General features: G+C 39.7%; 1 protein-coding gene and 1 long non-coding RNA gene across 2 annotated transcripts in view; one reads left to right on the forward strand and one right to left on the reverse strand.

The window, feature by feature from the left end:
- Positions 1 to 1,071: 1,071 nt before the first annotated feature.
- Positions 1,072 to 24,511, reverse strand: part of LOC118469694 (uncharacterized) — a 149,794-nt gene continuing 126,354 nt past the window's right edge. Inside the window, exon 4 of the long non-coding RNA XR_008600881.1 lies at positions 1,072 to 2,907. This is a non-coding gene — a long non-coding RNA (uncharacterized LOC118469694). The remainder of the gene's footprint in view (positions 2,908 to 24,511) is intronic.
- LOC129348343 (homeobox protein engrailed-1-B-like) lies at positions 5,723 to 9,970 on the forward strand. Its single transcript, XM_055008719.1, has 2 exons — positions 5,723 to 6,545; positions 9,147 to 9,970. The coding sequence occupies exons 1-2, from the start codon at positions 6,014 to 6,016 to the stop codon at positions 9,464 to 9,466; spliced, it is 852 nt and encodes a 283-aa protein (XP_054864694.1). The 5' UTR covers positions 5,723 to 6,013; the 3' UTR covers positions 9,467 to 9,970.

Consider the following 24,511-nt stretch of genomic DNA (forward strand, 5'->3'; position numbering starts at 1 on the left):
ACAGTTGAGTTATTTAACATTCAGATTCTGACATTTTTAAACCAAAGTATTTATTTGGTTGTTTTATATGAAAATAAACTCTTTGTTGTTGGTTTTATTGGTTTCAGTGTTTTTTATGAAGAAAGACAAATATTTTTGGAATAAACACAGTAACCATCCATCTTGTTGGCATAACACTAACCTTTACTAATAAATGTTTTTATTGCGTTGTAAACCTTGTTTTGTGTCTGTCCCTAATTGTACTGAAGTGGATGCAACACTTTCAGCTGTTTTACTCTGACATCTGGTGGACAAGTAGAGTAATGCAAGAATGTGTTTGTCTACCAACTGGAGAGATCATGGAAATCTTCTAGATAAATAAAACTCCTAACATGTATTGCTATCACCACAGAATATGCATATTTCATTTTAATTTTTTATTTTAATTTTTCATTTTATTTTGTTGCTGTTCATTGTTGTTGTAGTTTATTTTGTATTTTAATTTAATTTGTTCATTTTTGAACATTTCTTTCATTTTTGTTTTGTTTTATTACTCCACCAAGGAATGTTGTGGAGCCATGTGACGATCGCCGCACTTTTGTCCTTCCGTCTGTTTGTCTGTGGGCAACATTACTCAAAAACGGACCAACGGATTTCAATGAAATTTTCAGGGAAGGTCAGAAATGACACAAGGACCAAGCGAATAAATTTTGGCAGTGATGCGGCTTATAGTCTGGATCCACACACTTGTTAGAGATTTCTGTATCTTTGAGAGATCGCAGCACGGCGTCACTGTAGCTATGACAACAAGTGAACAGTACGTCAGCTGCCTGCTGATGATCACATGATTGTGATCCTACTACAAATCCACTGCTGCAGACTTATCGGGATTTATCCATCAGAAATGATACAAGGAACAGTGGATTAAATTGTGGGGGTGTTTCTGAGTCCCATCAATTCCCGCCGCCCGCTACATATTTAGGTCACTTGATTTGGTATCTGTACATAACGTACACATGGATAACACACTCCTCTGTTCAGCACAAGGTCATTTCTTATTGAAGATTTGATCCGTCGGATATGATACAAAGACTGAGCAGCCTTGGTGGAGTACTGCTCTCTCTCTTGTTAGGACTGTCATTGTTTATTGAGCTCAACATAAATACAACATTACAACAGGTTTAAAAATCATGATTTTTGCATCAAGAAAATCTTAATGTTTAAAATGTTGCATACCAATTCCTGATGAAATATTGTGGGAGCCTAGCCGTAAGCTAATATTACCTTTTCCTTCTTATCATTATAAACCACAAATGTAAAATCAGTTTGTCAGTATTTACAAAACGTAAAAAGCAAGAACATTTATCCCACAAAAAACATGACTGAGTTGCACTGATACTTAAGTATCTCTCACCATAACCTTACTTAAACAGTTTCACTCAAACTGTGATATAGTGTGCCTGTACATATATACATGTATATGTAACTTAAAGTATATATTCAATAAAATGTTGAAAGGGTTCCTTCTAGCAGAATGTGTAGTGGGAGAAAATTAGCTTTCATTCCTTTATTAGAATCAATGATGAACTTAGTATTCTACTATTGATCATTATATCTATTCTATGGTAAAGACTGTACATAAATGCCCTGCACTGACAACGCTACTTTAGCAAAGGTTCATAAGTTTCTGTAGTTTGCAAAAATGTAATTAAAATGGCAAAACAAAACTGCAAATAAATGCCATAAAATTATGTCATTAATGCTGATGCATCAATGTGTAATTACTTAATGTAAGCTAACATCCTAATTTGTAAAGTAGCTTTAGAACTACTGACAGCAATCAAATAACTGTAACAAGAAGCCCAATGTTTCTGTTCTAAAACTCCTGCTGGTTTGGAAATGCAGTCAGCAGCAACACTGTGTCCAATGAGGACACAGGAGGAACAGGTTTTACTGTAAACTAAATGTTCACAAACATGCACAGACACTCTGCTTGTTAAAACACCCCAGGAGAATGTGGTTTCTTAATAAAAGGGCACTAATGCGATACTACTGAAGCTACACTGTTAACAGAAACCTCACAAGTGGCACGAATGAAAAAAATTCTTTTGTAATAACTAGTTTGTGTTAATGGGCACTCAAGCCTATAATCAATAACAGGTGCAACTACTACCCATACGTATTAACATTCCTTGGGTTTCTTTGTACAATTTCCATCTTAGGTGTAGTGGAACAGAAGTATAAAGTAGCCTGAAATTAAAACACATGCGCAAAGTGCAGGTGCCTTAAAAGTGTACTTCAGTGCATTACTTGAGACTTTTAATGTATGTTTCACTGCTAAACTCCACAGTATTTCTCTTAAACATTTGAAAGGGGAAATTTTTCGTCTGAAATCAAATGCACTAAATACAGAATGTGGTCACTAGATGGCGCCACAGTAACAGAGTTGCTTAAACTGTAGTCAAACAGCAGATGTGGACTTTAGCCTGGAAGTTTCCAGACAGATTCATGCCAACAATCCTCTCAATACACTTTAGCTGCATTTAAATAATGTTGAATAATATTTTGTCCACTTTTAGAAGATATCTGTGTCAATAATCAGTAATCCAGGTCAAGAGAATCCTAGGAGAACCGGTAACAAACAGCTGGATTTGTCTGTTAGCTCCACATATATTAGACGTTAAACCAATTGACTAATATTTGATGAAACTGTCCATGTTGCTCTTTACCCTGAATAAGCTATAAAAGACTCAAACTTGTCTGATGGAGATGTTGTATTTCCCATCTTCCTCCACTAGGTGGGAGCAGGAGACAGCAGCTGCAGGATTCTCTGCTTCCAAAGCCTCACAACTCTCCTCACTGGGATGTTGTCATCTGAGACACTCTCTTTTCTCTCTGGTTATTGGAAGACAGACCACTTTCAAGCACCTGAAATAGAAAATAACAAGAAAATCATGAATTAATACCCCTAAAGAACACGGATAAGCTGACTTGAATGTCATACAAACATTTTAAAAAAGCACAATTTTAACTGGTGTGTAAATAATAAACGCAGGTTTTAGGGTGTGGAAAGAAAATATAATTAATAATCTGCTTTTGTAAATTTACAGGCCAAAAAGTGGTTAAAGCAAACATTTTTTGATCTAATCTGAGCAGTGGGGAGTTCTTTCAAATATATTCCATACACACGTGTTTCTGCATTTGCAGGAACAAAAGCTTTATGTGTTTTATTTTTAATACAAAACTTATTTATCATGGGTTATTTCTTTGTGAAAAACACATTTTAACTTTTCATCTATTTAAAATCACAGAGTGGACAATTCAATTAATTTCTAGGGAGAAATAGTGTTTTGCACATTTGAAACACACATCAGGTTGCTCTTTTTTTTTTTTTTTTTTTTTTTTTTGCACGACTGCCGGGGAATGAAACCAAAGACTAAAAGAAGATAATACAAGAACAGAAATGTGGCTTAAAGCTCCACTGTTGCATCAGATGGAGCTCCAAAAAATGTGAGATTTTCTTCTTTTTTTGTGGAGAAGAAGCAGTTCTGGTGCAGTCTAGTGTCAGAGCTTTACATCAGCTTCAACAAGAGGCTCATGATGGGTGTGTGTGTGTGTGTGTGTGTGTGTGTGTGTGTGTGTGTGTGTGTGTGTGTGTGTGTGTGTGTGTGTGTGTGTGTGTGTGTGTGCGTGCGTGCGTGCGTGCAGCTCCACTATATAGGCTACTCAATAAAAGCCGGGCTGCGATCCGTCAGTGCATTTATCATCCTATTACGGCGACAAATCCGGCTCCCAATACATGAAAGGTAAAATGAATTACCAACGTTAAGCCGTCAATAAAGTCATTTCTGTAAATGGTGTCTCCGAGGGCCTCCGCTATTATTCAACAAGCTTTATCAGCACCTTGGAAATTACGTGGCTTGTAGCGCGGCCCCTGCTTCACTTTGATTAAGGGCCCTGCCACGGAGCGGTGACAGCGCTTTTGACTCGGGTTTTATTCAGGCCCCGGTCCTCCGTGATGAACACCGGGCACATCGAGCGGAATGAAGACTAATTAAAAGCTATAAATTATCTTTTGCAGCCCCTCTCAAGGAGCCCTCTCGTTGCCGCGCCAGATAAGAGCAGACTGAGTGCTCATTTAGCCACAATGGCGCTGCGGCTAAACAGCATATTGATACTGTCCTAATTGGAATTTAATTAAGTAGCCATGGCTTCCACACTCCGGCCTGTGGATAAAGATTTCACTGCGGAGAGTTAACCATCAACACGCTGTCGCCATTATGACTATTAATATTATTATTTCAAATCACCAATTAGAGCTTCATGGCAATTTTTATTCACATTTTTTTTTTGCTATTTACTATCAGGGCGCATTGCTGCTTCCAAAGAGCGTCTCTATAAACTTCACTTTTCCCCTCTGAGATTTTCCAGGGCGTGAATGTAAAGTGGTGATGAGAATAAACACAATAATGCAGGAGGAGGTGCAGACGCAAAGAAAGAAAGAGAAAAATGGCCGTTACACCTAGACTTTTTTTAAACTAAAGCCTTTCATGTCAATAATATCTGATTTTATGCTATTTAACTGCACCTAATGTATAACCTGTCAAAAATATAGGCTTCCTAAAAGGGCGCGAGTGAAGGATGTAGGTCTAAATAGATTAAAATGAATGTAATTTCCTTTTAAAATAACAGAGTAAGGTTAAGATGCCTCCTACTGCTATAGTTCCCCTCCTGACCACTACACAAAGGTGTTTTCTTGGATGTTAGTGGCCTAAACTGCATTGAAATCATTTTAGTGGAGGGAGTAAATCAAAAGAAGTGGTTCTGAGGTATGTAATCGTGGCATTTTGACAGTCCAAAATCAGCATGTGCTTTTTAAAATAAGAATATACAAATATAAGCTTTTTTTCTTAAAAAAAATAAAATAAAAATGAAAGTCATACAGACGGTTTTTCAATAACTTGAACAACAACAACAAAAAAATCTGAATACTTGCAATATAGGAGAGTGTATGAATAGGAATTTGGAGTGAAAGATTTTCAACACTAGCTTTGGTATTATAATAAATGATGATACAGTTATCGTAAAGGTACCACTTTTTTTAGTCCATTCTAAAATAATTTCTGTATCTAATATTTATGTTGCAGTTGAAGTGAGAGCAACATCAGATTATGAAAATAAAGCTTTTTTTCCTTATGGATATAACAAGATGACTCGAAGCGACTCCTGAGGGATCTTCCTCGGTGGCCTTTTTGAGATTTTCACATTTAGTTTCACAATAAGAAAACTGCAGTCTGCAATGATTTAATTACCGTCTACGTTTGAAGGCACATTCATTGAGTTTATATTATATTGTTATTCATTTTTATATTATTTTTAAAAGAAAATTGTGCCAAATGGGGATTCTTATACCAGTTTGTCCTAATTATTAGCGTGTAAAACTCAAAATGCGTTTTTTAAAATGACTATTTAACTGTAAACCTCTGCTGTCTGTGTTGTCTATTTTTTAATGGAGGCTGTTGTTTTTGTTTTGCCGTGTGTACGCACGTGCGCCTCCACCCGAAATCGATCCAGCTGCGCGCGCGGGTGCCTACGTGCGCGCGCGTGCCTCTCGCTTCCCCTCTGAAACGCCGATTGGCTGCCGTCGGCGGTGACACGCGCGACCCTCGCCTCCGATTGGCTCCGCCGCTGCCGTGCACGCGCACACGTGCTTGCGGGCTGCGAGTAAGAGAAGGGAGAAAACACAGATAACGGTTTTAGGAGAGTTTGCGGAGGCGCAGATATTATGCAGCACCGAGGAGAGGCAGGGGAGCCGCTCTGAAGCCGTCCGCTATGCCCGGTCTCCGCACACTGTCTGGGGACGACATGCCGCCGCTGTAGGTGATCTTCCAAAAACGAGCGCAGGTGTTTTAATCCAAGCGAGAGGGTTTGTTTTTACATGCTGTCCGTCTGAGCTGGATACGGAAGGAAGGGCGGCGGGAGAGACAGCGAGCAACAAGTGGAGTTTGTCCGTGGAGAACATTTCCCACCAGCTATGGAAGAGCAGAAGGAGCCCAACAGCAGCAGCCGGGACTCGACCGAGGAGGAGAGCATGTCCCTGTCGCCCAACCTCCCATCCCCTGCCATGATCCTACCCCACCAGGCCGCCCAGCAGGCCCACAGAACCACGAACTTTTTCATAGACAACATCCTCCGGCCGGACTTCGGCTGCAGGAAGGAGCCCGGCTACCGGAGCCAGACGCCGGGCCGGGAGAACGTGAACCCGCTGGGAGCGAGGCCGCCGCACGCCGGTAGCCTCTGCCTGGACTCCAACTGCAGCAGCGACAGCACCTCGTCGTCGCCCTCCTCGTCGTCGTCCACGTCGTCGTCGCCTTCGTCCAAGCAGAACTCGTCGAAACCGGGGGAACCGGCGAGCAACGGGACCGGCAGATACGCAGACAGCCCCTCGTCAATTATGGTTATGAGCGGCAGCAATGGAGGGTCTCCGCCCATCACGAAAGAGAGCCAGCCGCTGTTGTGGCCCGCTTGGGTTTACTGTACGCGCTACTCGGACCGACCCTCATCTGGTAAGGCGCTAGTAGTCCCCGAAATACACCGAGTGGGGTGCTTGAGTGCTGGGGGAACTTTTTTTTCTTTTTCTGCCTTTCTCCTCAGTATTTTAACTCATTTGCATGTTTTCCATAATTGCTTTAAAAATGTGGGATTGAAAGCTGGAATATCTGTAATGCGTCCCAGCGTGGCTTCAAATCAGCCAATCAAAACACAGGAGGTTTTTTTTTTTTTTTTTTTTAAAGAATAAAAGCCTTTTTTAATGAAGAATTAAACAGCCAAATAAAAAGCATTATTATTATTAAAAAACAGATTTTATAGAAGAAGCACAAATCTAAACTCCCACATTATGTAAACAAATAAGAGAGTTACATGTTTTGTAATTTTTGGGGGGTATTTTTAAGTAATAAAGCTAAAAAATAAGAGCGATAATTCTTATAATCTGCAGTTTTATTACATTATACTTTGCATTTATAATTGTAATGTTAGCCCTCTTATTTGTTTGGGGTAAGAACAATAAAAATGTTTTTTCGTCTGCATTTCTTATCCAGCAAATACAGAATATGCTCACATTTAAAGCAGATAGCTGCAGAAATCATGAGAAATAGATCTAAACTTGCTGGCCAGTACATGCAGTAAAAACACAGGAAACAATAGCTGAAATGCTGCAAAGAAAGAAGCCAACAACAATGCCAGACATCCACCGAATGTTATACATTAATTAATGAGCTAAACTATAAATGCATTTCATAAATAGCTTATTGAAATGTGACTTTAAGGGATGAAACAACATCACACTCAAGCATATAGTCATTTTCAGATTCATTATTAAACAGATTTTGTCTGAGGGACAGCCAGCCTCAGGGCGTCATTTGTATTTTCTTCCCTTTATTTTAACCAGTTAAATTATGCCACATAAACGTAGCCTGTTATTAAACGCACCGTGATTATAACATAAAAACTACTGAAATCTAATAGAAATAAAAATGCGATGGAGTGTGCCAGACGCTCCGCCATTGTTGTAGTTTATAAAAGAAAAAGAGTGCAGACGAAAACATTTGGTACCCTTTATAAATGCCAGCTTTAAATCGGTGCAGAGGATACATGATGTGTTTGGAGACAAATCTGAAAAAGATGTGGAACACACAGGACTGGAACTGTTCTTAAATAATACTTGTGAACACTGAATGAAAGGCTGAGTCGTTACTGTAAATCCATCTGATGTGCATCAACCCGATTATACATACAGGAGAATTCAGATTTATGGTGTTTATTACCTGTCGCAGTTCACACCGATGGTGATGATGTTTTTAATGGCCTTAATAGTCGATTTAATGATTGTGCGTAAAAGTAAAGGTCAAGGGCCTTCCGGTTACTTTTCTGTTTCATCGCACTTTCAGTTTTTCTGGGCCTACGTGCTTTCTATTAGTCACATTATATCATTTGCACGAAACATATTTCCGGTGTTTAACCGTAAATCACAGCGGGCTGTTCGGTGAACATCCCGCACGTTTATTTGTGCCCGAGCTTCCATTACGTTTCTGCTGCTTCAGCTCTAATAGACGATGCGTTCAGGCCGCATTTACATCAACAGCGCGCTGCTCTCATGTTTATATGATTAAGTAATCACAGCGCTGGATGCAGTCCATTTATTGTATAGCGGGGATCTGCGGGGATTTGGGGGAGAAAACGGCGATGATGTGGACTTGTAAAGTCTGCAGAGACTCTTGTCAAAAGCAACTTATTTCACTGTGAACCGTGGCAGCGGGTTGCTGCTTGTTTTGGCGACGTAACAAGGCAGCGTTAGATTTTCACACAAAGGCCCGTGTGGATGTGAGGAAACCAAAATCTCTGAGGCTGTTTATGTCAGCTGAGCACAATGAAGACCGAGATGAGGCGATGAGAGGATGGTGACGGTTTGCTTTATTCTTTAAACGTGTTTCAGGATAATGTTTTAAACCCTTTATAGCCTCTAATAACCCATTTTTTGGCATCGTGTTTATTTGGGTATTTCTGCAGCGCCATATGCTCTCTTCTGATTGGCTGATTTATCTCAAGAAAGTCTTGAACACGCACACGTGTGAAACAGACGTATATAATAAGATGCGCTAATGAATGGCCTCATAACCTCAGGAAGACCTCAGTCCACAAGCAGTATATAATGATATGCTTCATTATCACTGATTAAAAAAAAGAAAAAGGGAAACTTAAATCACTGTAAATCTGATTCTACAGCCTTTACATTGAGGTAGCAGCCAGATGGGAGTGTGTTGTATCGATGCGTAAAAGTTAAATTGCATTAATGAGACTTATTTTAACGCCTCTTTTAAGTTATTTCTGGTTCAGGGCGCAACAAAGCAAGATGTGCCATATGTGGTAGCAACCTTTGAGTCACGATTTCATTTATCTTTACGCACTGACCAAATCATTCATATAGAAACAGTTTGGTGACCTACATTTGAGCATACTGCGCAGATAATAAGGCGCTATCATCAGTCACCATCGCTCGATACAAGCTGCAGCTTCCATGCGCAACTTTACGCACGTCTTCTGTGACACCGTGTCCACGTTCCAGCTTTAGAATAAATATTTTATTTCCATTGTTGTTTCCACGCCAGGCCCAAGGACACGGAAACTGAAAAAGAAGAAGAGCAGCAAGGAGGACAAGCGGCCCAGGACAGCGTTCACGGCCGAGCAGCTGCAGAGACTGAAAACCGAGTTCCAGGCCAACCGGTACATAACGGAGCAGCGGAGACAGTCTCTGGCGCAGGAACTCAACCTGAACGAGTCCCAAATTAAAATCTGGTTCCAGAATAAGAGGGCCAAGATTAAAAAGGCCACCGGCTACAAGAACGGCCTGGCCCTGCAGCTCATGGCTCAAGGACTGTACAACCATTCAACGACCACCGTGCAGGAGGAAAAGGAGGAGAGTGAATGAGGGGCCCGGACACTGGTCTGCTGCAGGGCCGCTGCTCACTCTCTGGGCTTTTGGAGATAATGAACAACAACAACAACAACAAAAGAACTGGAAGTGGGGGAAACGCTATTTAAAAACACAGATTTCTGTTTATGGTAACAGTATATGGACATAATTATATAAATGAACGATCGTTATTAAAGTTTATATAGCCACACAGTTATCATGTTGTATACAGTATATTTAATTTCAGGCTCATCCGGATCTTTTCTGTGTGTTTCACTGTTTTTAGGATTTGGCTCTATAGGTTTATTGTGGTCTAATGTCTCCCTCCATATTTGCGCCATATTTTTTTCCCCCTTCCACACCTAAGTCCGCAGACGCAAACAAGCCAAAGATTTTAATATGTTCACATGTAGTCTGAAATAATAAAAAAAAAGAGAGAGAGAGAGAGAACGGTAGATCGGTGGACTAGATTATTCTTTCTTTGGTGCATTATTTGGGAATAAAACTAATTTAATATAATATTAACTGCTATTATATTACGTCATAATGATTCCTCTAATGTAAATTTGAAGGGCATTTTGAAAGTTATTATTATAAATGTTATTATTTCATCACTTGAACCACATTAGCAGCACATCAAATAATATAAAAATGGCTGAACACAATATAACACCACTTCAAAGGAGCAATCCGTAATTAATAACAGGTTTTTGAAGTCTTTTTCAGCACATATCTATGAGAATTATTTGGATTTTTTGATGCTTTTGATTTTTTAAAGATGTCCTGGGTAGAGACTGAAATATAACACACACACACACACACACACACACACACACACACACACACACACACACATTTCAGAAGCCTCCCACAGTTCTCCTTTCACACACACTGCTTGTTTAATGGATAACATTTCACCTATTAAACTATTCTGGGCATTTACAAGTTTCCACATCCCTGCTAAACTTTCATTCAGAGAAACTTCCTCGCTTAACGAAACGAAGAAATGTGTCAGCGGCTGTGCAGCACAGAGGCTGATGTCCTCTCAGTCTGCTCATGTTTGGGGGAGAAACTCTTCCATTTGGCCTGATGTGACCTCAGGTTCAGGTTTGATAGGGTGGGATTGTGAACTCTGTGACATGGAGTGTGTGTTTGTTGTGTGTCTGCTGCAATCCAAGGTCAGGCAGAGCAGACAAACATAAGGGCCTCTGCATAAATTTGATTGTGAGAAAGCTGGTTAGCTCTTCTGTTAGCAACAATGTGTGTTTTCTTTTCCAAAATTACATTTTTATTTTTTTAATATTAAGATTTTTCTTTGCTACTTTACACTCACACTTCAATTTTATTTTATTAGTGTTAAAAATAATTTCAATTATCTCCAGCAATGTGCAAACAGAGGTAAAATATTTTTTTTAAGTCTCAGTCTGATGTAAATTAGATTAGGGTGGGGTCTTTTTAAAAAAAAAAAAAAAAAGAAAACTGGATGATTGTTGTTTTTAGAAGAATATGATTAGCAACAAAAACAACACAAACACAAGTGGCTATTCTGTTATCGTTTTTCTTTCTTTCTTCACACATTGTTTTCATCAGTTAATTGGAAAGCAGTGGTAAAGGCTTACAATCATCCAGTTTAGTTGATCCTGGCCAGTATTTAATGCTTATTTTTCTGTGCAAATTATCCTTCCTTGAAAAGACATTTAGGTCAAAAATTAGTGCTTAAATTTTGCGTGATTTTTTTTAAAGCCCTATGCCGATTTATTTCCCATTAGAGGGCAATGCAGATTATTTTTCTAAACCATACAAACGCGCATCAGGAGAGATCTCAGCTCGGGTTTATTTTTTATTTCGACAAAAAGTGAATGAGTTACGGAGGACGCTGTCGGCCGCTCCTGACATGCTCCGCTGTCCTCTCTACAACCAACACCTTCAGCTCGGTGATTTATATTGTTTCTGTTTTGTTCCGTCGCTTCCGTACAACCGATCACAGATTCGGATTATTTAATTAAGAGCTAACGAGCCTGCAGAGGTCTGCAGCGGAGGAGTTCACGGCCTCCGCGTTTCAGGCTTTTTAATTATTTCAAGTGGCGCCGCTGCGTTTGTGTTCAGCTCTGCCTATAGAGCACAGATTTAATAAGCGCACAGTGTTAATAATTGATTTCAATAACGACGACCAGGGACTCGCTGTCACTGTGTAGGCAGGTTATTCCGCAGGTTTCAGATTTTAATTAACATTTTTTACATTGACCTTATTTGTTTATGTAGCCTATAGTTATGGGAACACACTGTTATTAAGAGGAACTATTTAAGAACATTTAACAAAAAAAAAGGAGGTTAGAAAAGGGGGGGAAATGGATTTATCGCATTATATTTCAACTCTATGTGGCTCATGGGTTCTTGTTTTCATCTTGTGGTGCAGACAAACTGGCTGATAAGTGCCAGCTTCCCTGCAGCCAATAAAAACCTCCAGGGGTCCTTGAAGGGGCTTCCAGTGGACCTACAATAATATTAATTTAATGTCACTACTCACTGAAATTTGTCAATGAATATTCATTCAATCAGGGCGTCATTTCACTTTATAGTCAAAGCACTATCAAATGTGTGTACTTCCTCCTGCACCACAAAACCAAACATTACATGTAATATCCTGTACTTTCTAACATTCTTTTTCATCTCCAGGATGAAATGCAAAGTGTTGGATGTGTTTAGAAAACACACAGAGGCCTAATGTGATTCTAAATGCAGTCTCTCTGAGGCCATCTGGCCTGCATGTGTGACCAGAGGTGAAGAAGCTTCCATGGCTCTTCACGGTCAGCTAACCCTGTAGCTCTAATATTATAATGATAGTCTGATTCCCCGCTGTGAATGCGGAAGAGGGTCTTATGACAGTGTATTTAAAATTCACACAATTATGAAACAGCGAGAGGATTTCTCTCTCCCCCCCCCCTCCACTCCCTCCCTCCCACCTTGTCATTGAGGAAGCCGAGGGTTTATCTGTAAAACAAAGAAAAGCCAGGGATCGTTTGCATAGTTAGCATAGTCTGCCTCGCAGGCACAATATAGATTTAATTTATATGCAAATGAAAGCAATAAAAGGAGAATACACACTGGAAATCTCGGCCGTTTAAAGGGGGGAAGAGTTGGATTCAGAGCAGGTAGCGCACACATGCACAAAACGGAGTATTATCAGCCTCGACCGAGAACAACAGTGTTATATAATATCCAGAAACTTCAGCAAAGCTGCACTTGCACTGGTGGAAAATTCACAACAACAGAGCAGAGGAAGTTAAATAAGATTTTCATTATTAGGAAAATTACATTCATGAGGCAACAAATGCAGCAGCAGCAGACATGATCAAAGAGTGTGGAAACACTGAAGTGGGGAATTGTGTTTTTTTCACATACACATCATACACTTCACTGTGTCGCAACGCTTTCTGCCAAAAAATGCAGCCTATTTGCATGGCTTCAGAGAGATATCAGTGCAGAGTGAACATTCACACTTCATGCACTGATGCTGAGGTGTTTATCCAAGTTATTGCCTTTGATATCTATTGTAAAAATAGGTGTTTCATACTTTAATGCAAAATTTAAGCGACATTTTACTCATTTACTTCATTTATGTGTAAAAATTACATTTTCCTATGAATTGTGTGGTTACAACAAAATATGTAACATACTATTGAACATAAGATCGATGCTTTTTTTTTTTTAATTAAAAGTAAAATAAGATGCTTCATGTATTCAGTCACCTAAAAATAAGAGAATATTCTCCTTCAAAAACATCAAGATCAACAAAGGAATTTTCTTTTGTAATCTTGTGCTACTTTAAAATAATTTTTTTCAACAAAATTTATTTTAAAAATATGATTTATTTATTTGTTTATTTATTTTTTGACGTAGGACCTTTAAACCACTTGAAATACTTAACACTCATCCAGGTACAGCATTTAAGTGTCGGCATATAATAAGGGATCATTTAATATACAGAATTATAAAGCATTTCTGGTAACACTTTGGTGCTATTATTTTGTTGAAATGTGCTTCAAACTAAATAGGTGTTCATTCATTTTATTATATTCCCATTATTGTCTAAGCACATATATTCTGCAGGGTGCAATAAAACTAAAGGCAATAATGATTTAAATGCATGCGTATCATCTAAAGAAAGGGAAATCTCTTATTATTTGAAGTTTAACAAGTTTGGATTCAGTGATTTCCCACCACAAATAATCTTCCACGGGTGTACTTTGAGCACTGGACGGTGACACTACACAAAGTGGGGTCCCCTTCAGGAACATGCAGGCTAACCACCTGCCATTCAGACAAAACGGGGGTGACCTCAGCTGTCTGTGCAGTTTAAGCTCGCAGTGCTGTTTACACGCTGCCGGAAAATACATGTCAACACAGAAGTAGGAAAGCTGTTAGCTACAGAGACGAGGATAAACACACATGCACAATAAAATGCACCCATGCAGAGATATACAAGTAGACACAAAAAACAGGCCTCAAAGGAGCACACACACACACACACACACACACACACACACACACACACACACACACACACACACAGTGCAGACACACACACACACACACACACAGTGCAGACACACACACACACACACACACACACACACACACACACAGTGCAGACACACACACACACACACACACACACACAGCCATTTAAAAGAGCTTCTTAGATCACCACTCTGTGACCGTGGTGCTGCTAAGTAGAGAAGTTTAAAGTAATTCCTTCCCAGCTGCTGCCTCCACAAGAGGAAGGAAACAAAGAGGAAGAGCCCCTTCATGTCTCCTCCTCAACTTTTTTACCTAAATTACAGATTCCCAGCTGGTCCCGCATCACCATGCCCTTTCTACCCAGCACACAAAATTGCAAAATTTGTCACAGTGCGAAAAAAATAAAAAAAAACACTTGCAGTAAACACGCTGCAAGAAGAGGAGCTCTTCTAGTTTGTTTTGTTCCCGGACTAACATCCAGAAAATGAAGTGCATAACATTTAGCGGCTCATCCAGCTGTATGAAGCAACGCTGTGTTCATTTGTTTCATTAAACATCTGTTTTAGCCAAGCGTGTCAGTGCGCTGTTTAGTCGGTAGGAGACGTCTTTGGCACCAAAAGCCACGGCAATTTCAATATTTCAATTTTAATTATTTGTTTATTTTTATTCTTCACATCTTTCACTGTGTTTATGTACAAGCAGCAAGAAGGAATGCAGGGGAAACATGCACAGAGATATGATAATGCAGTTTACAAAAAAATTAAAGCTGCAAGAGTTGAACCCTTTCTTTTAAAGAAACACAGAAAACAAACAACGCTTTCATACAAAGGACACAGAGCGACCCCAGTGGAACAGGTATGTTATGTGTTACAATGTCATAATGTGCCTATTTAGGTGCAATTATTTAGCAAAAAAAGAAAACCTACACTACACCTACAAATATAAAAAAAAAATTCTGTCTTCAGATCATTTTTAGGGAATGCAAAGAATTCATATGACAGAAATACACTACCCTTTTAGTGTACTTGTCCATTTTAGCTCGAGGAAAATAAAAGTTAACTTACTGTTCACATTATGTCTGTTTTGCTACATGTTTGTCTTTACATTTACACTGAGATCATAAAGTGAATTTAATTACATGTAATATATTTTTAAAAAGTGATTTAAAGGTAACATAACCGCAGAAAAATTGCAATAATTCCACTAGCTTGAGTCACAAACTCTCTGGTAGCTACTGGAAGCTAGCTGGATCTTCAGTTATTGTTATCTAAGCTATAGTTAGCATTAGCTTTAGCAAGAGTTTAGCTGATTTTTTTTCCTTCTCTATCATTACTAAATTTAGCTGCTGCTTTTTTTTACTCATAAGTAATAAAAAAAAAAACAACTGAAGTACCAACATGCTTGTTTTATCAAATTGAATATTTTTAAATAATAGATAGCAAATAATTTATGACTAAATTTTGTTTTAGCTTGAGCTAAAGCTAGCTGTGGCTACTTCACTAGCCAGTTTATACAATCATGGGGTCCCTCTCTTGCATTAGCTTTGTATTCGGTTTAATTGTGGCTTCTAAAACCAACAAATAATCAAATTTACATGCTATTTTCACTGAAATTCTACACTTTGATGGCATAATAATGTAGTAACTGTATTTTAGGTTGATAAATGGAGGAAATTTGGCCACCCAGCAATGTTTGCAATAGACTTTGAGATATTTTGGCTTTTCGGTCACTTGTGTTAATTGGGGTTTTATTTACTCAAGCAGAATATGCATGTTTTAATCATCAGAAATAAATAAAAAAACTGAAAAACATACAGATTTCTGTCGAAAAACTCCAGTCATGCTTATTATGGTGCACAGTCACCCCCTAAAGGCCCATTCTGACGTGGATTGTGTAACGTAGCTGAAGTTAGCAACAGGCTTTAAGCATGAAACACGAATATAAAGAAGTTTAAATTACACTTCCATTTGGCAATGAAGTTTGGCTCTCCACATATTATTGGTTTGTCTTGCTGAGAGGTCGAGTCCTCTTGCACTCGACTGAATAACATTTGCTGTGTGTGTGTGATGACAGTGTCGATGTGAGAGCAGTCAGCTTTCAAAGAAACCGTAAGAAGGAATTTCAAACCGCTTGACCCTCGTCGTTGTGTGAGCGCCTTTTCTTCGGGACGACACATACACCGCCATCGGTTCTCACCGCGGGGGGAAGTTTACTCGTGAATTATTGTGGCCTGTCAACGGGGACCGCACTATCTCAGACACACAAACGGACAAAGGTGGCATTGAGAGGGAACCTCCCACAATGCAGCTGAGCGACCAGGGGGCTCTCTGCTCCAACAGCCGTGATCTCACCGAGCTAAATCCAGATTACATGGAGGATATACACAGCGCCACTTGTTTACCCTGCCCATCAGGGGGTGATTTGAGCAGAGTGGGGTGCAGAAGGGATGGAGGATGTAGGGCATCAGCTACACACTGTACACAATGCAAACTGTTCACTAGAAGAGAAAAGCAACTTTCTCAACATTTGTTCTGTTTTTTTTTTTTTTTTTCTTTTTGCATATCAAGCTGTGCATAAATTGTGTAAAAATGCAACATTTGGGACCATAAATGCCTCTTTATGTTCACAAATGTAAAAACTGTGAACATAAAGACGGATCTTCATGTCATAACATAAAGTTCAAACCTCCACACAAAGGCTGGTTTCAATCTCTTGTGTGAAGGGAGTGTTTTCACTGTCTGTTTTAGAAGTAAAAACCACTGAAACTGCATAAATCAAGTGTCCAAATCTATGTCGCACAGGGATGAAAGTGACATTTTTCGGTGCCTGTGAACTCAATCTTCTTTGACCAACTGTGGATTTTTTTAAGAGCTGATCTGGTACAAAGGGATGTAATTTCCCAATACATAGCGTGCTACTGAGAAGACGATGCACTTAAGGACAGTTATTCCACTCTAATTAAAAAGCATGCGTCAGGAAATGACAGTGTATCTCCAGCCGCAGCTATGTAGCGGACAGAACATCAATTCAGACTGCTGGCGAGTGCTTTTTAATCTGCTTCGTCATGCTGCACATTAATCAGTGTGAAAGTTTGATTGCAGCTAAGAACATGGAGGAACAGAAATACAAAGGAGAAACTGTGCATTTTGCATTAAGTGGAGGAAAAACAAATGACATTCATGGATGTTTGTTTGAAAATCGTGCAGACACAGAAACAAAAGATGTGTGTTGACTGTTTATGGTTAAAATAAAGCTTCTTCTGGAGGCAAAAATGCAATAAAGTGATGCTGAAGTCGCACATTTTACACTCTTTCTGATTGAGGCGTGCAGACGGGCAAACACTTCTGCACAGACAAACCCAGCGAGAACAAAGGCAGAGACACCTGGGATTCCCTCTGGTGTATGGGTGGTCACACGCACCTCTGCCTCTTCTTCATGCCTTCCACATGTGGAAGTACTTTATCTTCCCACAGCTTCTCTCTTTTCTGTTTGGCCGTCTCTCTCTCCGACTGTTTGTGTGTGTGTGTGTGTGTGTGTGTGTGAACCGGTTCACTACACTGAGAAAACCGAAGCTGTGAGAACGAGACGGTCATCAACGAAAACGCTGATCCCATCCGCTGATCCCTCGAGAGGGCTTCAGACAAGGGTTGTGCTGTTGAAGCTGTGCGCGATATTTTCTGTGAGATTGTCATGTTGGTAAACGCCACAATCATCTCCTGCGTTGAGGTACAGCAGGGCCACGAGGGTCGACTTGTTTGGGTTTAAAAATACAACAATGGCTGACTTATGCGTTGTCTGTGTGGCTACCCTTCCACCCTCCTTTCACACTTCAAAAAAGCAGTGGAGCTCTCCCTCTCCATCTTTCATCGCGGCGGCCCAGAGGTGGCGAGAGGTGATGCAGGGAAGCGATTAGTCATATTCAATTTACATACGGCTGCCACAGAGCTCCTCCAGGCTGAGCGCTGATGTCATCTGTGCGTGGGGCCCTCGGTGGCCACCCGGCGCATGGGAAGACTTCTCACCTTCCTCCTGATGGGACCACTATCGCTGTTCCAGCGGCATGATGAATGTGGAGCGGCACTTTTGTCTGCATGTCTGCATGTATGTGTTTGTACATGCTGTGAAGTCTGTGCATGTGCTTTCACTGGGTGTATATAAAACACATGGCACTGGTGCTGTGTTGAATGACAGCAGGTTCTTCTTTTTTTTTTTAACCCTCCTGTTGTCCTCATCTGAGCCACACTAGTCCACGACAGACACTTGCGAGATGGGCTTTGTGGTCAAAAAACACCCACAACATCATGTTACCCACCACTTCCATCGAAGCGATACACTTTGAGCAATTAGGTCTGAGGACTGATGAACTTTGCTACAACTGCTCACAGACTCATCAAGCCCATCCCAACAATATCAAACATGTTTGATATTCCCGAGTTAAAATTTTGAGGCTTACGATTATAACGCTAACGTCCGAAACAGCAGACACTAAACATTCTAGTCCTTGAGGCCAGCTTAAGCTACAGATATTAGAATCCCCACTTCTGGTGGAAATAAACAACCCATGTTGACTGCATTTTGCCAACCATCTTCTCATCTAGACTCGCTTAGCTTTCCGCTTGTCATTTTGTTTTCAATGCCAAGTATTATTAGCATCGTTGCTCCACAATCTCCATTTTGGTTCCATCTACACTGCCATTCAAAAGTTTAGGGTCACTTAGAAATGCCCTTATTTTTGAAAGAAAATCAGTTCTTTTCAATGAAGATAACATTAAATGAATCAGAAATCTAGTGTAGACATTGTTAATGTGATAAATGACTATTCTAGCTGGAAACGGCTGATTTTTAATGGAATATCTCCATAGAGGTACAGAGGAACATTTCCAGCAACCATCACTCCTGTGTTCTAATGCTACATTGTGTTAGCTAATGGTGTTGAAAGGCTAATTGATGATTAGAAAACCCTTGCAGAATTATGTTAGCACATAAATAAAATTGTGAGTTTTCATGGAAAACACAATATTTTCTGAGTGACCCCAAACTTTTGAATGGTAGTGTACTTCCCTATGAGATTACATGAGGTGCTGCTCTGCTCTCTCTGCCACCATAATTCCAATAATTCCCTCTATGAATAATGCACCGTTTTCAAATCTTGCAGTGTGTCTTAAGTTTCTCCTTATGTGCATGATGCAACCTGATTTCAAAACCTGTTGGGATTTTAAAACTCCTGCAGTGGAGTCCGGCCTAACAGGGTTTACCAAACCGAGAAAATTTCATCCTGAAGCGAACATCACGTACCCAACAGCTCAGGACAAACACACATGCCGCTTGGAAGCAGTGGGAAGGAGGGTGGTCGATCGCTTTAGCTCATCCTTACAGAAATATTAGCTCTAATATGACTCTGAACTCCTCGAGGGGTCAAGAGCCGGCGGTCCATTTTGCAGTCAGCTGCTCAGAGAAAGTTGTGGAACTTGTGCAGTTTATAGTGAACAGCCACTGGCAGACATCCAGCGGAGGAAGTCCAAGTTATTTATGAGGCCTCGCTTCAACAAAAGACAGTAAAGCTTCCCATATTTAGCGAGTCTGGCTGCTCCAGCTCTGACAATGAATCCAATTTGCTGCAGTGGGGAGCAAATAATTTAGTGGACAGAGGGTTAAGTCGAGTAATCCCTCTCATCTTAAATCCATGTTCACCAACATATATACTGTTTTAAACATGCACTCTCAAAGTCATATTGATACTCATATATGCACAGATACACACATATATACAGAGGCCAGAAGTTCAGGTTACACGGCGGACTCATCTCTGGATCTGGGCAGCAGAATGCGAGACCGTGAATAACTGTTTTAACACACAGCCAGCACAATGTGTGGTCTGTGACATACCATCTAAAGCATAACTCTGTGTCTGTCTGTCTGTCTGTCTGTGTGTGTATCTGTGTGTGTGTGTGTGTGTGTGTGTGTGTGTGTGTGTGTGTGTGTGTGTGTGTGTCTGTGTGTGTGTCTGTGTGTGTGCGCGTTTGTCAGTCTGTCAGTGTGCATGTGTTTCATCTTCATCATTCTGTTGTGGTGTCACAGCCATGTGTTTGTATCTACGTGTGTGTCATCCCTGCAGTAGGGCAGTGTTTTTATGCAGTTTTATGTAGTTTTTGTATTTCTAAGCATCATATCAGTGTTTCTAAGTATTATAATTCAAGCATCATGATGATTCTTTTGTTTGGGTATTTGAAAAGCAAAATATGACTGATTGTTAGAGGACATGAGCTTATCAAGTTATAACTCTGTCAATGTATTACGGACGCAACAAATGTTTAATCAGCTCATTATTTGATATATAAAAAGTCAGAAATTAATTTAAAATGCCCAAGATTACGTCCTCAAATGCTTTGTTTTCACCACAATCCAAAAAAATTCAGGTGAATACCGCGGAGAAGGAAAGAATCAAGCAAATATTCACATTTAAGAATCAGAGAATTGTTGTTTTTCTTGTTTTCTCTGATAAACATGATTCAAATCAACTGATTATTAATACAGTTGGTGATTAATTTAATAGTTGACTAATCAGTTAATCACTGCATCACTGATAATGTGAGAAATATTCTGTGATTCCAGCCTCTCAATTGTGAGGATTTGTAGCTTGTGGACAGCAGAAAGTTGATTTTCTTTGGGATACAGAGAGTCGGACTGATAAAACGAGACATTATAAACTGCCACCATGGTCTCTGGTAAATTGTGACGGGCATTTTTTACAATCTACCAATCAATCCACAGTATCCGGTTAATACTCTAACACAGGAACAACAAACAGCACAGGTCTGCTTACTGACTCACTCTACCTCCCTGCACTAGTATTTTGAGTAACAAAAAAGAGACAAAAAAGAGAGAAAATAAACAAAAAAGAAAGTTGAATTAGCCTAAATCATGCTTTTTTCCTGTTTTTTAAAAAATAGATCATCACAATAATATTTGTACGTTAATTCTTCAGGCCTGCCATCATCATCGTGTTGTCAAAATTGGACAAGTTTGATCAGAATAGGCTGTTTTCATGCATAACAAACTGCATGTATTACTGTAAAAACGGCCCATAACGTGTGAGCAAACATTTGTGAAATTATATGCACAAATTTAAAAGCATATTTAGTGTAGAGTTCATTTTTAAGCTGAAAACTGTGAGAAAATGGGATAATAATCGTAACCGCTTCTCAAATACTCAGCCAAATGATGCAATGTATTTGCTCTTGTACATGAATCATCTCTATTTATACCGTCAAACATTCTGCAGTATTTTGGCTACAAGAATTTTAATGAATAACCATTTGTAATGTCTTTTCGTTCCCCCGAGTGTCTCTCTATCTTTTTCTAACAGGTGTGAGGCTGAACACCTGCATGCCGGCCGTGACGAATCAGACGGGTGAAAGTTCAAACATGCAATGTGGAAGACATGTTCCATGAGTGTCATTTCTAAGACATCACATAGCAGAAAGGAATAAAGTAGAGGACAATAAAGCAGAGGGAGAAACCGGTGATTTGAACTCGATTTGTTTTCTTTTCGCCTCTGCCTGCCTCTGTGTATTAAAGTCACTTATTTGAGAAATCATCGAGAGCAGATGGCTGCGAGGCGAAAACAAACATCAGAGAGGGAAGCGGGAATGAGAGAAAGGGAGGAAAGAGACGAGCATAAGGGAGCCAAAGTCCTGCATTTCCCGTCAAAGTGTGGAGATGAACCGCAGATGTTTGTCGACAGAAGATGAGGCGTCTCTAACAGCTGGTCGGGGATCAGTTTTGTGTCAGTACGTGGGACGACCTCCTGCAACGCTCTAATGTGCTAGAAACCAAAGTGACACGTCGGTGGAGGCAAAAAGAATGATTTTTACAAGTAAAAGGCCTCTTTTCGATGCTGGAACATTTGCTGAATGCCCCCGAGGAAAACTCAAAAAATGCTTTTCTCGATGTTCTTACAAATTAGAAAAAAAATCACATGGAACGTCAGTAGAAATTAAAGTCATTATTAGATGTTAGTTTATGTTAGGAATTGATTGCGAGAGGCCAGCATTAGCCAGTGGTCTCAGTCAGGAATGTCAACAAAACACAGCGGCTCTCGAACAGTCAGAGAAGAAACTTTACCCCAGTGAGTGTGCGGTGAGGAACCATCAAAGACGAGAAGTTTAAATGTCAACTTCTCCAAAATGCCAGCCATTTTTGGTCGACGGATGGGAATTCAGTTCATGTGTGCGTGCATGTGTTTTTTTTCCCCAAGACTCCGCAGGAATTCACAAATAGCGACTTGAGAGCTGTGTGACGCTGCTCCATCAGGCTGGATTCAAGAATAGCATTCTGGTTTCACTCTTTTTTTGATGTTTCCGTCAAATGGAGAATAAAAAAAAATAAAAGAACTGGGCCACACAACTGGGATGTACAGTAAGACACCAGTAAGCATGTCTGTCAAGTTCACTGCTGGAGGAACTACCCATAGTACTACAAAACATTCAATTACAGGCAAAAAGCTTCAATTTAAAAAGTAAAAAACACAAAGAAAATCACTAAAATGCTATGATATGATCATATTATTACCAATAAATAGGTGTGTAAGCATTATTTTACTGTCGAGCTTTGATTATTCATCAGTTAGTTGTTAAATAATAAATTAATCAGCAACTATTGTGATTAGAGGGAGGATTTTTTAAGAAAAATTAAATCAAAATTCTAAGATTCCAGCTCCATTTTCTGATTTCGTCCCTCTTCTATGACAATAAACTGAATATCTTTGGGTTGTGGACAAAACTAGACATTTGAAGATGACGTCTTGGACTTTACAAAACATTGAGGGACATTTTTAGACAAAACAATTGAGCATGTGAAACATTAATAACATGAGACAATAAATCCTGCTCAGACAAGCAAAAATGTAGTAGAGAAAGTTTATCTTATTTATTTATCTTTCATAGCATGCATGTTTTAGTCATGGCTAAAAATGCATCAATGTGGTCCTATTTACTCTGTATTTTTCTCAATATTTACCTCTATATTGCTGTTGTATGAGGCTCTGTGTTGTATATTCTAAATTGTATCTGACAATGTAGCAGCTCCTTTTTAATTGCACACCATGATTATAAAGAATGTTAATAACTTTGTAATTTCACTCTCATATTCTGATTGTATGGTTACTCCAACATCTATCCAGGGACTGGAGATGAAAAACAGCCTCTGGGCCAACTCGCCTGCATTCATTGCAATGTTTATTAATGCGCTCTGTCCCTGTTAAATAAAACAAAACAGGAATGAAAAGGAATAAAAAGTGCAATTCTGTAAATGACTGTGTCGGCTGTTGGTAAGAAAGTTGTCTGGAAGTAATCTTTAATGTGCAAAAAGGTCAAATTAGAGTGAAAATATGGGGTTGAGTGGACATACTGACAATTTTATTCAGAAAGTGCTGTAAAGTTTTATTACTAGTTTATGCGATAATATTAAAAATAGCTTGAGAAAGTAGGCACTGATGAGTTCATGAGCTTTAAAGTATCGCTGACATGTGAGGAGCATTAAAGTCCCGTTCACAGTCGCTCTGCCCAGACGTCCTGGAAACTTCATTTTTCACTAAAAACAAATAGAAAAATAGCATGCAGGGCTACATTAAGGGTCATATTTTGCATTTGCGCTCCTTTTTTTCTGCAAAAACCTTTTCTTGGTTAGAGTTTTGTTTGAAGACAGATGTGAAAAGCCACGGTTTTTCATTATGGTGTTAAGTCAAGCCACATTGTGTCTTCTTTGGAGTTTCGCTGACTTCTGACTGAGTTGAGAAACAGATCTGAGGCAGGAGGCAGGTGGGCCCGTCTCACAGCGATCTGAAATTTTTATTCAAATTACTAGAAAAAAAGAACACTTAGCGATGCCTTTTCACACACACAGACGAGCCGATACGAACACACTTACAAAACACGACGACATTCACACACTCTTTCCCATTTTCCTTCTAATCCATCAACTATTATCTATGCAAACTCTAAGCTGCTCAATGGGAAAAGCAGGCTGATTGTTTTTCCATTAAGTAATATTACAGCTCCACATACAGCCACAGGTCGATGCGGAGCTCATTATGGCTGCGGGCTGATAATAATTAACCACTAATGTGTATAGAAACAGGCCCCCGATGGGCTGACGCTGAAGCAGGGCGCCCCCTGAGGAAACCAACACAGCAGCCTGCTTCAACTGTTTATCTGGCTCACTTGCTTCACAAAGAAACCAAAATAGGCCCCACAGACTGCAAGAGGGATTAAACAGAGGAGTTAAGCAGGGATGTGAACGGAGGCGAGCCTTGCGTTGAGACGCACTCAGCTGAAATTATGGAGACAATTGCCATTAGAATTTAAAAATGTGAATTTAATTTATGTTTAAGACAGAAACCCAACAATTCCTCCTGGAGCAGCACTTGATTAGTTGATTACTGGAGATTTCTTATTTCTAATTTTCTTCAAACTGGAAGAAGCCTTCCTCAGAACCAGGGCGGTCATCTGCCTCGGCCAGAAAGAAAAGATTCAGAGTGAA

Source organism: Amphiprion ocellaris, chromosome 24 (genome assembly GCF_022539595.1).
Source record: "Amphiprion ocellaris isolate individual 3 ecotype Okinawa chromosome 24, ASM2253959v1, whole genome shotgun sequence".
NCBI lineage: Eukaryota > Metazoa > Chordata > Actinopteri > Pomacentridae > Amphiprion > Amphiprion ocellaris.